At 37.7% G+C, this 14,836-nt stretch overlaps 1 protein-coding gene across 7 annotated transcripts in view; it reads right to left on the bottom strand.

Annotated features, from left to right (window-relative positions):
- The window catches only part of NEBL (nebulette), a 254,199-nt gene that overhangs the window by 64,841 nt on the left and 174,522 nt on the right, over positions 1–14,836 (bottom strand). For 5 of the 7 annotated variants that reach the window (XM_061468296.1, XM_061468299.1, XM_061468300.1 and 2 more), the window contains 3 exons: positions 12,558–12,668; positions 4,947–5,048; positions 3,280–3,381 (listed from right to left, as the gene is read on the bottom strand). The exons of the other annotated variants lie outside the window; for them this stretch is intronic. In XM_061468296.1, the coding sequence (XP_061324280.1) occupies positions 3,280–3,381; positions 4,947–5,048; positions 12,558–12,668 (315 nt within the window). The remainder of the gene's footprint in view (positions 1–3,279; positions 3,382–4,946; positions 5,049–12,557; positions 12,669–14,836) is intronic. 7 annotated transcript variants of the gene reach the window in all.

Genomic DNA, 14,836 nt, shown 5'->3' with positions numbered 1-14,836 from the left:
CCCCAAAGTATTGATCATAAAACCAATTATTGAACACCATAAGGAAAATACTTCATATCAGCAGCTCTTTGAAAAAGCTAATAAAATGCATCAGAAGACAAAAAAAAAGACATTAAAAAAAATTTGTTTTTATAAGAAATACAAAAATAACCCAAATTATACAATGTACATTCAGTAAATTGACAAGCTTCAAGTTTTCACAAGGGCTAACACAGTTTCTGTTTTAAATTTGGTTTAAAATCAACAGAAAGGGGTTACCACGTGCTGTGGGTAAATACACTAGTTCTGGGAGCTATTATTTTCGCTGCTGCTGTTGTCAAAAGCGTTGTTAAAGAAAACCTTCAAAAAAAAAAGAGAGAAGAAAAAGGAAAAAGAGGGGAGAAAGAGGGTTCGTTGATTTCATAGAGCCTTGAGTGCCAGTCAAACATTAACACTGTTTTCTTCGCTTTGTTTGCCTTCCTGCTTGCCTTGATTGCTTTCTCCCTTCCTTACACCCATACACCCACACTGCCTGACCTCTTCTTGCTCCTGTTCTCCATACTCCCTAAATTACCTACCCATATGCACCACATTAAAACATGTTATCATCTTCTCTTCCCATTACATCCATCAGAATTGTCAACTTTGCAAATTTACTGTGAGGGTCAAATAACTAATATTTCTATGCATTGTCACAGTTTATAGATTCATGCTATTAAGGGAGATTACCAACTTTCGGCACAAAAAGTTTATAATGCTCCCATTTGCTGAGAAACAAACAGAAAACCTAAAAGCCAGAAAGTCTGGACACAATAAAGAGATTATTAACTTCCCTATTTTTTTAAATCTTGCAATTGTTACAAGCCTGCTTCATGATCCTTGATGAAGAGGACTGACATGGCTGACCTATATTCAGGGCTCTTCCTCTTCTACAGCACAGGTGCATTCCTCATCCTACCCCACAACCCTGCTCTTTGGATGCAGGGGTCATCTTCATTTTTCTGTGCTCTTGATTTATGGTCACTGTGTCTAAGTGTTATAATGATTCAAATAATATATAAAAACATTAGACAACTCATGGCCACTGCCTTCCCTTCCTAGGAGCTTGGGAATTGCTGAGTGCATTCCCCGCTGCTGAAAGCAGCCTGGTGTTTACAGTCTCCATGCTGATGTATGCAGATGGCTGGCAGCAGTGACAAGCTGAAGCATTGCCTCCCTTTCTGAAAGTACGTATGTTCCCTATCACACATTGCAAGCAGCCACAACAGTGTAGACTGAGAAGAAGACAAGAGAAGAAAGGATCCCAAAATATGGACCCAGGCCCAGTCGCTGCAGTATTTGGACCACTGAGGTTCAGTAGGAACCTTCTTTACAAACAAGCTGTAAGCAAGCTACATTTTGTCAACTGCTCCGCTCTTGCTGCCACACCTTCTGCACTATTTGGACTCTAAAAAAAAGTTAAAATTGCACACCAAATGCTCTCTTCTGCAGAAGCATCTCAACTAGAACTGCTGCCATCCCAGTCCCTGGCAGTGAAGAAGCTTTTGCACATGCAGCATGCATTGTCCAAGAGAAAAAGCACGTCTAATAAAAATGAGATAAAAAGTATATTGATGAAGCCTATGATGCAGCTGGCTCAACATCAGCCTGCAGGACCTCATGATCCAGCTGGTATTTTCTGATTGTTGAGGTTGTTGCGACAACCTCAATGGTACCAGGCTTAGTGAGATGGAGAGGGCTATTGGAAAGGGATCCACTTTGGTCTCATTTGCTATGACAGGCAGCTGCAAGCCCACTAGACTCTGAAATTGGCTGCAAGGAAAGGAGTGTGACAGCCATGGAATAGACATACAGGAAACCATACACTAAATTTAGATACGAACCCTTTTAAAAACCACTGAAAGTGTTTGCTAAATGACAGACCCTTTTCTATAAGTGACACCGAGATCTAAGCAGCGTCACACTGGGCCATCTTAGAAAGCACAGGTTGACTTCTAAGCCTGCATAATGTTAAGCACAAAAGAATCTTTTAGGAGACTTGCCCATCAGCAGAGGAATGAGCACATAATCCATTAAAAAATAGAAGATAAAAATCTATTTGGAGAACACAAACTAATTTTGATTCTGAACATATCAACAACAAAGCAATAAAAAAAAACACATCTTTAACAGATAATCAAGTAGCAGATATCTAAGGCAAATGTTTGGAGACTGCAAAAAGAGTTCAACCTCTCAAAGATACTGCACTGTTTTGCAGCTTGTTCCCTACGGCACATTATTCTCATTTTATGCTAGTTCTAGGAATGATGTTTACTATGTAGTCAAATCACAAGTATTTGCTACACAACACTGATTTTCAGACTGTTTTAGTGTATATACTACTACACTGGGGGGGGGGGAGGGGGGGGAAGGGGGGGGAGCTGTTCTAGTTCTCAGAAGGCTGACATGGCCTTCTCCTATCAAAGGGTGTTATCCTCCTCCTACAGGAGGGCAGAATTTGTTCCTGGGTTTACAAAAGCTGTAAGTGTGGCCTGACAGGATTACTCATGAGGATTATGCAAGGCACTGTGTAATAACTACTCCAGGGAAAAAAAAAAAAAAAAAAACACCCAAAAAAAAAACAGGTCAGCAGTCAAAAATCCCTTCTATCGGTCAGACTGATCTGTAGTAGAGTGATGCATAGATCTTATGAGAGAAGACTTGTAAGAGGAAAAGAGGGAATATTTGTGTGTTCAGCTTTCTTTTTAGTTAGGGACTAAAATACTCCCTCCTCTTTTTTTTTCCCCCCTTGTTTTTCTTTTTTTTCTGAGGTTAATATATAACAGTTAGTAGTACATAAAAGGTTCAGTTTCAGGGGGAGGGAAGGCAGGTGGTTTACGTGTCAGGCCAGATTCAGATCCCATTACTCACATTAGCAAGCAGTTATACAAAAGACCCCAGTTACTTCAGTGGGATTAATCACAAGGTAAAGTTCCACTAAAACTGAATGAGAAGCAAAATTTGCCTCTAAATTACATAGAGATCAGATGATATTTTAGAAATCCCAGATAATCTGTATAAATATATACCATCTAGACAAAAGATGAGTTGTAACAAAGTTCACTGGGTTTTTGCATTAAAAATGTATATTCTGTTTCCTAGGAATCTTAAATTTACCACTCATTGCAATACTATATGAAAATTTTGAGAACATAATCTTCATGCAATTAGAGATAATAATCTGAAAATCCAAATATTTTCTTGCATTGCTGGGAGCAAGAGATCTGAATGAAGTCACTGTAAAATGATAGAGACTCTTACTTGGCTTAACAGTTTGGAAACTCCTTTAGCATGTTCAAAATCTGGTCTTCCAAGTACAGTAGGCTCCTTATTCATCTCTCCCCTTCCTTTCTTGTACTCAGCCTTAAAAAACAATTAGTATGAATCACTATCAAATTAATTTGTTTTGCTTTATCAAGCAAAATGCAAGCATTAAAGCCAGTAGAAAAAGTCTCATTTAGTGATCTGCATTGACACTACTGTTCTAATCCAAAGAAAGCCCTTCTCAGGCTTCATCTCGTTAACAATAACATATTTATTTATTGTAAAATACAACACACAGCATTCACAAACTCAACTTTAACCAAATGCACATCTTAAGCCTGAGAAATATTGTTCTCCCGATCAGGCAGAATGATTTACAGTGGCTCAGTATTTCTTACGACAGAGTCTGCAGTTTACACAAGATTATTTGTAGCAGCTGAAAATAGTCTTGAAACAAAACTAGGCTGAGGGGCAGCTTTTTGAAACGTAGGGTCAAATTCCATTCTCAGTTTCACGACTGCAATCTTGCTGATTGTCAGTGAGGTTGCACTGGAGTAAGAGAGCAGAATTAGTCCCACAAGGTTCATGTTATGTGATCTTTCCAGCTGAACTGCCTCCCATGCAAATTGCTGCAATTTTTTTCCACAATGCATTAGAAAACAGCACAGATGAATCAACAATAGGTGCTTTGCGATATCACAAACTAAATTATCCATTGCCTAAAATAGGCTTCTTGCATTACTCAGGCACTGTGAATCAGCAAGGACACGTCATAACAACAGACTGAGAGAAATAAAAGCCACTCTAACTCCAATGGACTTGAAGAGCAGTTAGTAAATTTGGGTGTCGAACTTAAAATTTTGTAGTTGTTCTTGCTTTTCAGAAAATCTTGAATATTCAAAAGGTAAATCTCAGGTCTCTTTAAACTCCCTCCCCATACCTGCCTAGTCAGTCTCACATTAAACTATAAGCAGTTACTTAAAATCTTGGCTCAGGACTTTTAATATATATATTGTTTAACCTGCCTACAATAAAATATTAAAATGCACCATACATTGCTGCTCTTCAAACTGCTCCTTGACCTATCCATTAGCAGATGTCACAGTGGGAGGGCAAAGAATTTGAGAGGGGAGTTCAGGGAGGAAAGTCCCCATGCAAGAAGCAGTGTGTTTGCACAGCTCTCAGAAGGACAGCAGGGAATTGCATTTCCCTGTCACTGCCAGCTGAGATGGGAGGAGGAAGGGGAGTCCCAAGATGTGAGCTTCTCTTGTACTGAGGTGAAAAGAGGCTTGGTATGTCTTCAGAAGCGCAGTACAGCATACAAGCACATAACTTATTTTGAGAATGATTATCATGAATAAAGCTGAAACAAAACCAACTTTAGGAAGCTTATGGTTGTCTTTAGATCAATGACAAATAATTGCAAAGGTCATACTGTCAACATCAAATTAGAAGAAACCCATAACTTTGCAACATACCAGACAAGGTTAGTGGGGGTTTTGTTTTTTGTGGTTTGTTTTTTTTTTAATGAAACCTCCACATCAGACTTGAGGTTTCAGGTTTTCTGCTTGTGACATTTGAGAATTTCAGCAGCATTCTAAACAATCTGAATGACATTGGAATAATATGTCTAAAAAACCGAAAAGAGTAACAGATGAACATACATTGCTCACTATCTTTGTTATCTCAGTTGCCATCTTTATGTCTGGCCTGTTCAGCACTTCAGTGTATCTATGAGTATCTTGCACATCCTTCTTATAGGACACCTGTCAAACAAAAAACAGTTTTGTTTAAAATAGACAAAAATGTTTGAAGTTCATAAATAAGCTTTGAATGACCTATCAACTCAGCCATCAAATTTAATAAAACTCTGCTTGACAGGGATTATTTAGTAAAACCCCCACACAGGTTAACAGCAAACATAAGAAATACAGAAGCATAAAATACAATATTTAAACGAAAATGGTTTTGCTTAGAAGCGTAGTAGAAAATGAAAGCACTGCAAAGACTGAAATATTAGGTTTATCATTAAATTTCAGAGGACTTCTAAGAGTATGGTATTTTTGCTATGCTGTGCTCTTTTTTAACATAAACTAAACCCACCACGATACCAAACACCGCAGCCTGGCAGATTGCAGCTACACTGAACCGAAACCGCAATGCTACCGCAGCAAACATCTTTCTCAGTAATAGGCAGCCACGCAGCTGGTACGTAACTCAATGACACAACTCCACCTCAGCATCCCCCCACTCCCTGCAACTCCACTTATTTGCTCCACTGCACAATCATAGGAACAAGAAGGCTGAGTGTTCCAGCATGCGGAACACAAAACTGAACCTGTTTGTGCAAAAGCCGCTACTATAATGAATGGACTCAGAAAGCTTTGGACAGAAGGCTAAACCACAGGTAGGAGAGTCCAAACATTCTTCATTTAGCAAAGCAATCACAGGAACAGCACAGACCTCAGGGACGTTGCAGAGCTCTGGGACCACAAGTTATCCTTCTCCCTCTTCAGGGTAAACTTTTCCTTCTCCCTTGCTGTAGCACATGTGCCAATCTAAGCCAATTTCCAAGAGCTATCTTACTGAATTATTCTGAATGATTAAGATAATCATCAGATAGTGTCTGACAAACTGAAGTTTCAGGCAAAAGTTAGAGAACACAAAATTAAGTCTACAGAAAATAGAAAGTATTAGAATTCCTGCTTTACTGGACAGTCTTTTATATTTTCTATTGCTTAATAAATTTAACCAACCTCTCACCCCAGTATTTCATCATCAAGAAAGTCCTCAGCCTGAAGCTTCACTTACAGCCTCTATTCCTGTTTCCAACATAAAGTTTCACTCTGGGTACAATGCAACAAACTCATAAACTGCAGCACTCCACAACAAATATAATTTGTACAAATGTTATTGTAAAAAGAAAAGAAAAAAATCTTACTTTTTGGCAAATATTTTACAGGCAACAGGAAAGCAATTTTGCATCCATATGGCTTTAGCTAAGTAGACAAGCTAAATAGGCTTCAGTGTTGGCTGCTTGCCCACAAATAGATCTTACAATTTTTTAATCTACAATGAGTGACAAACAAGTGTAATCACTGATAAAATAAACAAATAAATAGGTTGGCTGAATACAGCCCAAAGTATCACCTACCAAGAAAACAGAAATTGATTCTTGCAGCTGGTTTAAACCACTGGAAGATTTGTTTTGGTTAGGTTTAGATTTCCTCTATTTTTTTAAGAAACTAGATGTACAGACAACCATTTGCGATTCAAGGCTTTACATGAATTTAGTTAATTATATGCTGTTTATCCTAATGACCACATGAGGTGAGGTGAAAACCACAAAGGCAGCAGAAACAGGTTTCTGAATAGCACCCTATCATCCATGTAAATTGCAAATTAAAGGCCAGCATATGTGCTCAAAATAGAAATTAGGAATGGAGTGAATTTAACAACAGAGAATCAAGAATAGTGGTGATAAAGTTGAGGAAATGTGGTCACTTATTGCTCCCAAATGACATGATCATATAGTACATGAAATAATGGATTGTGGTTAATTTCAGGGGGAAAAGGGGGGTGGAATAAGACAGTGACAGTCCTTTATATTTCACCATTTCCAATTATATTAGATGCAAGGCCAATTGCTATAGTTTTCCCAGAGTGAATTATTATTCTTCCTGCACCTAAACCAGTATACCTATTACTTATGTCTGAGGGAAAGTCATCTAGCATTTTACAAATGTCTGCAATATATATTTGCTCCATTCTGCAGCTTGTCATACTCCAGTGAGAATAAAAATGTTATGCAGCAGAACAGTAGTTTGTCAGAGGTAGGCCAAAGAAGGAAAAAATATGTTTCCCATTTCCTGAATAACCTCAATCCCTGGATGCTGACCCTTTCCCACTGGGACAGTGTGCTGGCCTCTATTACACAGCTGCTATTCTGTTCCATGTAGCGATTTTATTTTTTTATAGTGCTATGTTGGAAAAGTAAAACCAGAGCTATTCCAAGAGAGCAGGGGAACAGATGTAGACAGGGCAAAGCAACCAGCTTGGTGTGTGCACCCATGGGCTCCAAGAAGATGGAAAGTTAAGAACCCCACAAGAGAGGAGAAGAGAAAACAAAGCCTGGTCAAGAAAACAGCAGAAGCACCCCGGGAAGGGGCCATCTTTTCTCCTGAGTTGGTTCAGCCCTTACTGAAAGGCTGGAACCCTGACTGGAACCTCCAGGTATTACACGATGCATGTACTCAAACTTCACTTCAAAGGGTTGCTAAGGCGCTACCAAAACACATCACCAAAGGTTCAAGAATTGCTTCTTTTTATGAGGACCACAGGTCTACAAAACATCTGCTCAAACTGTTTTGCAACTGAGATACTGACAAGATAAGCAATGAAAGACCTAAATGGAGAGTTACAGCAGAGCAGCGGGAATTGCAAGCAAGAAAGAAGCAGGGACAAAAAGGGAGAAAAACTGTAGCATCTCCAGTTTGAAGTTGCTAATAGTAAATTGAAAATACTAACTAAATTTAAAGTGGTTTTCTACCCTAATTTGAAATTACGATATAAAGTGGTTACATTGTTGAATATTATTAGAAACAACAATAATCTGAATAAAAGCCACTCTTATGATTACATACTCTGAATTGCCACTAGTTTTTGAAAAGCATGGAAAATATTCAGTGCTTGCTTACAATCAGTAGACTAATTTTAATAACGCCACACCTCCATCTCTTATAAAAAGGCATAAGGTCCACTGGGGATAAACATGCTGGTTTATTTAGTCCGGCTGAGGGTCTTGAAGATGCTTCACTTTTCATGATGGTAAGAGTACACTGGAATGCACTACAGTGCTGCAACGTAAACAGATTTCCAAAGGTGCTGCAAAACATCTCAGGTTGTCAATCAACAAATTGAAACTTCTGCTACATGGTGACCCAAGCACACCTAAGCTTGAAGACTCAGACCTTTCCTGCAACCTTTTCTCCCCCATTCCAATTCCAGAACTATTCCAAGCTATAGGTAATAAATTATTGAAATATGCATAAGCAGCTTGAACACATTTTGCCCTCTTGAGATGCACACACACAGTAGTCAGCAAGGAGCTGGGCACACCTACCTGCAAGAGAATTTGTCTTTTACTGCCTGTTTCTTCTTAGTATTTTCTAAGAGCTGTAAGTTCACTAACTAATGGCCTGTCAGCTGTGTCTCTGCCCCCTTTTCTCTCATCTGCACTTTGGGGTCCATCAGCACTAAGAAAATGACTAGCTGGTGACAATCATCATTGGCAACAGCTTTTCTGATCCCCACTCAAATGGTGTTGAAAACTGTTTCCCAGCCTGTGTAGAAGAGACAAACACATTTATGGCCTATTACAGATTGATGCAGTCATCCTTTCCAGTAATGGGCTTGAAAATTGATTGGTCCCAATTACATCAGGAGTAAACACATCATTTTCAGCACCAGTTGGAAGTGGTCCAGGGGGACCTGCTGTTGACAACCACTGTCAGCAGAAAGTTAGTCAGTGAAAGGTGATTTTTCTAATGCAGATGTTGAACAGAGAACCCAGAGAAGCTTTAACATTACCTGCATCAAAACAAAGATCAACATTTTGGTATGTTATTGATAGTGTTTAAGGACACTGAGTTTAAGATATGCTGATTTGGTCTTACCAGGAAGAATGTAATCTTGTGTGTGCGTGAATTGTGACTGCACAATAGCCTCAACATGAAAAAAAAAAAAAAGCCTTACTCCTAAAACAATATAGACCTCTTAAATATTCAAATTTAGATGGTCAGTGGAACATTATAAATTACCCCTACTGACATCATATGGACTACAAAGAGCATACATATACATCAAAAGTTTACACAACTGTCAGCCAATGTCTTAAATGCAGCGCTGCTTCATACATAGGCTATAAGAGAAAAGATACCCGAGCTCCAACCTTAGATATGCAAACTCTCATTTAAATGTCCACAGTTGAGGCTATTGCCGTTTTCTTATTTGGAGAATCAGAACACCATTTCCTTATTTAGTACATGGTACAAATACTAAACTTTTTTTGCTGTCCATAATGCCCGGTGATGGACCAGGTCATGGAACAGACAAAACTGTGATCCACAGCTTTGTTTACCTTGATCAAATGCTATGTGCAGCTTCTACCGAGGCACAATGTGGCAAGTGTTTGCTTTAGAAATTCAGTTGTCATGTCATTTCACTATTCAGTTTTTTCCATCCATGTGATCCTCAACTACACATAAGGTGAACAACTATGTTGAGACCTGATGGTTTTCTAAGTGCCACCACCTAGTTTTGGTCCCAGGTTTGGAAAGCTCCAGAGGAACTAAAAGACATCAGCCAAGCACAGACATAAATTACACTCATAGTCCCTACTTCACTTTTCTCCTAATGCCTTTGTGTGCCAAAGTCACACCATTAACATTCACTTCAGAAAACACAAACACAACTTGCAGAGAAAAGTCCTTTGGTTTGGATAAACATGCTTTCGTTCAGGCATTATGTAGTATTTACATTATTTCTCAAGTAAATTACCTATCATTAAAACAGTCACTTTTGTTCTTTTGAGAGCAACTTTCTTCAGTCTAAGTACAAAGAAGAGAAAAATGTTTTTCTCATACATGATCCACTGTTCAGGAAATTTTATAGCGCTTCCCTATTACACAGCTTCAGCCCACGCTTATAGAGCATGTTACTGATATTCAAAGTGGTGCGAAGGCCTACAGCACATGACAGTTTCAAAATGTCAGCACAAATGTATTTTAAGTTGAATACAGTCTTAATTTTTAAAGGAAATTGCACATTTCACAGAGTTGTGTGTAAATGTCAGCCTTATTTTAAGGCTGAGTAAATAGTCTTAAACACATCCTAATCCTATTAGATGCAAACCCTGCATGTAAAGGTTGAATTGAGTTGGCAGAGCATTGTAGGTAAACATGCATTCTGGTCCCGTAGGTATACTGTACTGAGTGCTGGATAAAAGAGCTTTGTCCTTTTATTCCCCCAGTAGTTTCTCTCCTTTTCCTTGTACTTTCAAAGCTGTGATTCTACAAGTAGCTTGAAATAGTTCTGAAAGACAAATGCTCCACATTTGGGATGCTCACTATTCCACGCTCTGACTCAAAGATGAAAACTCACACAGCTCTTAATTAAACCTGTAATTACAAAACAACAAATCCATAGCTATTCACAGTGGTGCCCAAACAATTACTTGCAGCAGCTGTGTAACTTCACTGAACAATAACTGGACTTACATAACTTACTCCTTTATGTGTGATAAAGATGCATACCCATTTCACTGCAGCTCCCCATGAGCAACCAGAAAGAATCCGTTCTTGAGCAGATGAAATTATCTGGTTAGAGTTTTATGTTGGATACGGAGGGTTTGTCGGATTTTTTGAAGTTTGCTCAGGCTGAAATATCATTTCCCTTGTATTTTTTCATTATTTTTAACATGCTGGTTTCAGTTGTCATTTATCAAAACACCCTGGCCTCCTATGTTTGCCTTCATTTTCTTTTATTATTTTGGGGTTTTTTTTGCTTGCTGTAAGGGTGAAAGAAGTCAAAACAACTGAATTTCATTTACTAGCACACTAATCCTCATACCATGATAAATTTGATTAAAAAACTCATCTCGTATTCCTCCTTATGTCACCACCTTCTCTGAGAGGGATTCCAATGTCTCTTCCCAACATTATGTCCACCATTATTCCTACTGCTAGGTAAACAAAAAAAAAACCCTTGCTTATGCGGAGAGAAGTTCATGTTCCCAATTCCTACACTCTGTCAATCTGACATCCTGATGCTTCCAACAGCAGTGACAGCCAGAATTTGACAGGAAGAGGGAATTCTGTAATCAAGACAGGTTGCAAATTACTGCTGGGATTTCCAACACAGGTATTTCCCAGCAGAAGAAGAAGTTATTCTTCAAACATAATGCTTCCCTGAAGTTTTCCAGAAGCCTTTTAATCAGCAGCCAGCTGTCAAGATTCTGCACACACAGATATACATCTAACATTGACATTTAGTTTTCAGCCTACATACCCTAAGAGTGTTTGTTACGCTGTCAGGAGGGAAGATATAGGGTAAATTTAAGATAATTCAAAATGAACACCCAAGCTTCATTTTCTACATTGTTAACAGGAAACAAATATCCCATTTATCTGGGAAACAAGTGTTACAAAATCACCTACTTACCTGACTTGGTTACCTCAGAAAAATGGAAAAAAAATCATAATTTTAAAGGTATTTACATGTCAGCTGTTCTTACTGGTTTTGTGTACCCTATAAGAAGACCCACCTATTTTAGCCAATCTTCTCTTAAAATTTACTTTGCTCATAAGTAAGCTTTTACAAAACCTAAAACTAACATATGTTTTTCTTTACAGTTGTGTTGTTTATATCATTCAAGACACTAATCTTGGTAGCATTTCTGGCCCCAGCAATTGTGCATTGGGCTAGTATAAGCTAGCTTAACCACAAAATCCAAACTGACTTGAGACTAATTATTATTAGGGAGTTAGATTGTGAAGTTAATTATACAAAAATACAAAAATACTTCAATGACATTAACGAGCAGATCTAAAAATAAAAAAGGTAACCAACTTTAAAGATATTGCTAAACATTCTAAATTATCTAAGTTACCTAAATAAAACTACAGAACAAATACATGGGTCGATTTCAGTCAATGTTATAAACTAATGCCTGCCATTAAACTGAACTCTGTGCCTCAGATTCTGTAAAAAAAAGTCATAAACTGTCCTTTGAAAATCATTTGATATATATTCAAAGAGACAGGAACAATGTTATTCATGCACATAAAAGTGTGCAAGAGCACAGTAGAAACAGCCCCCCTTCCCTCCTCTCTACAGAATCCTGAAGAACCAAGTGTTGGCAGTGTAAGACACTGAAACTATGCTGGTAAGGTGTTCATGTAAACAAAGAGTTTTATACAGTTTTAAAGCACAAGTAGGTACACATGAATTCAGAGAACCTGTGTTTGTAATTTTATTCCAAAGGGACAGCACTTAATAACAACTTCAACCAATAAACAACAACTACTTCACACTGAAGTTTAGAACAAAAGGCACATACCATTACTTGCATCATATTTTAGACACACATCATGTCCCAAATTACTTCAGAGCAAATAATGTAAAAACATACCAACTAATGAAATATGAAAACATTCCATGCCCAATTCATTTCAGTTAATAACCCCAAACAAGCAAATAGATGGGGGAGTACTTACATCACTCTGGTATTTATTGACTTCCATAGCATGCTTAATATCTGGAGGCTCCTTCATATGTGCATAATCTGAAGTTCCTTTCTCAGCATCATGTTTTTGCTTATAGAGAACCTGAAAAGAGCAACATTATACTTTTGTGGCCACATCCAGCAGGTATAATAACATGAGCTGGGTTAAACCTAGTGACATAGTGTGCCTGTATTCAGGAAGAAATGCAATAACTAATTAAGCTCCTTAATGGAACCAGAAACCTGAAACAAGAGCAGCTTCCACCCAAAACAGAGACATACGAGGCACAGTCAGCAGAGAGACTTCTCTGCTCTGTTTTTGCAACAGAGGTACCAGTAGACAGGGGGGAGAAAAATATACTGAAACAGAAAATTCGCCTTAACAAGGTGAGTCCAGGGAAAACTATAAGCAAAAGCTTTTTTTTGCTCAAAACAGACTTGAAACTATCAGCTAAGTGACTATTTCAGGTTTAATTTTTTCCCTGTTTACCAAAAAAAACAACAAAACCCCAGATTTCGTGCATGCCTCATAAACAAAGAGGTTTACATGAAATACTTACAGCCCAAACATCTGTTTCTTCCACTTTTCGGAAATTATTAGCACAATACACATTTTGACTAGTCCCCAGGTTCTGGGGGCTCGAAAGAAATCTTTACATTCAATTGTCATCATGATAAAGGAAAATGGAATTGTAGTGTGAGTTTACAAACAAACTTATTTTTGCAATAGAAACTGAGCTCAATGTTGGGCATTCATCCAGCTTTCACTATACTCTGTTATACTTAAATATACACACACTCACACACTAAAACTGCCTGAAAAGCTGATCTTGCACTTATCCTTGTCAAAAGCTTTTAGGCTTACGTTAAGAAAATTCACCATGTTTTGATTTTTGAAGAAGCAGCAAGCATTAAGAAAATTCATTTTCTAATAGCTCTCAGGAGCAAGCATTAAAATAATCCCCAAGAAAACAGAAAATACTAAATGAGATTGAAAGCTGATCAGAAGGAGAAGGATTTGAAACTAAAACCCTTGTCAGCAATTAAAGAATACTGTGAAAGTTCTGAGATGGGAACTCTACACTACAGTGATTCAGATTCTTTTAGGACATGATACTAGAACTGTGAGAAAATGTTATATCTGTTTGTGTTTAAGGCAGCAAGATTGCATGTGAGTCACAGATCAGGGTGCCCAAGGCAATATATTAGTATCTCCCCTGACCATCTCAGATTACAAAATGACATATAGGCTGAGAGATTAAGACAAAAAGGGTTGGGGTTATTCTTGCACTGATACTATATGAATGAAAATCAAATTAGTAAACGTAAAATGTGCCATCTCCTTATACAGTGTAAATCCCAACATGGGAAAATTAACAGAAAAGACAGTTGAGCATCCACTATGTTGGGAAAAGATAACTGTTTCTTTAGCTTAATGTAGGAATAATTGACTTGCTATTTGACAGCCCTGTTCTTCCTAACTTTTCACATTATTTTTATTAAGTAACTTAAGTAACCTTGAAGTGATCACAGGCTAAGAGGAGTTCAATAGCTGTCTAGTTTAGTTTTGGACAGTTTTGTGCAGAACTATTTTCTGATCTGTAAATCAGTTCCAAGGAAGCATGAAAAAAATGCTGATGAGGATTATTTCATCAATATTCTTGGAACCATTATTTTACATGTTAGTATGCGTACATTATTTTCTCATTTCATGTTAATTTTCAAGTTTTAGCTAAACTGATTTTTTTGTATCAACTCTATATATGAAACTACTCTACATAGAGATCGAGTATTAGAGGTCATTGACATAACCTCTGTACTGGCACCATTTATTAACTTAAGAAATACAAGGTAATTATTTAAGTAGGCATGACTTCAAATTGAACTAATTTGTAAGCACTCATTTATTTTTCTTTTGTCTATTGTACACCAGTGTGTCAACAGGAAGCTGCATGAAGGCTTTGTGCTCTTTTAACTTAACTCTGATTGACCCTCCGCTTTGGAATACTTTAAACACTATTAAATTTTTATTTTTGTATTTCTCTTTATAGTCAGAAAGATGAGCCCTGAACTTAAAATCCACAATGTAGGATTGTGTAGGAGGAAATGTTCAAGAACACAGAAAATGCCATTTTAATCACTAGATACTGAACTAGACTAGCTGATGTATTTGTGTAAAACAAACTACAGAAGCCCAGAAGGGCAATACCTGCTACCATAAAAAAAGAGGAAGTCTTGAACATGAGATTTGAAACCATAAAAAAAATGAAG

This window comes from Pezoporus flaviventris, unplaced genomic scaffold (genome assembly GCF_033815535.1).
Source record: "Pezoporus flaviventris isolate CSIRO_AGI_PZ_B2104156 unplaced genomic scaffold, CSIRO_AGI_Pfla_v1 ptg000047l, whole genome shotgun sequence".
NCBI lineage: Eukaryota > Metazoa > Chordata > Aves > Psittaciformes > Psittacidae > Pezoporus > Pezoporus flaviventris.
Note: the sequence above shows the minus strand (reverse complement) of the source record. Positions and strands in the feature narration are given on the sequence as shown.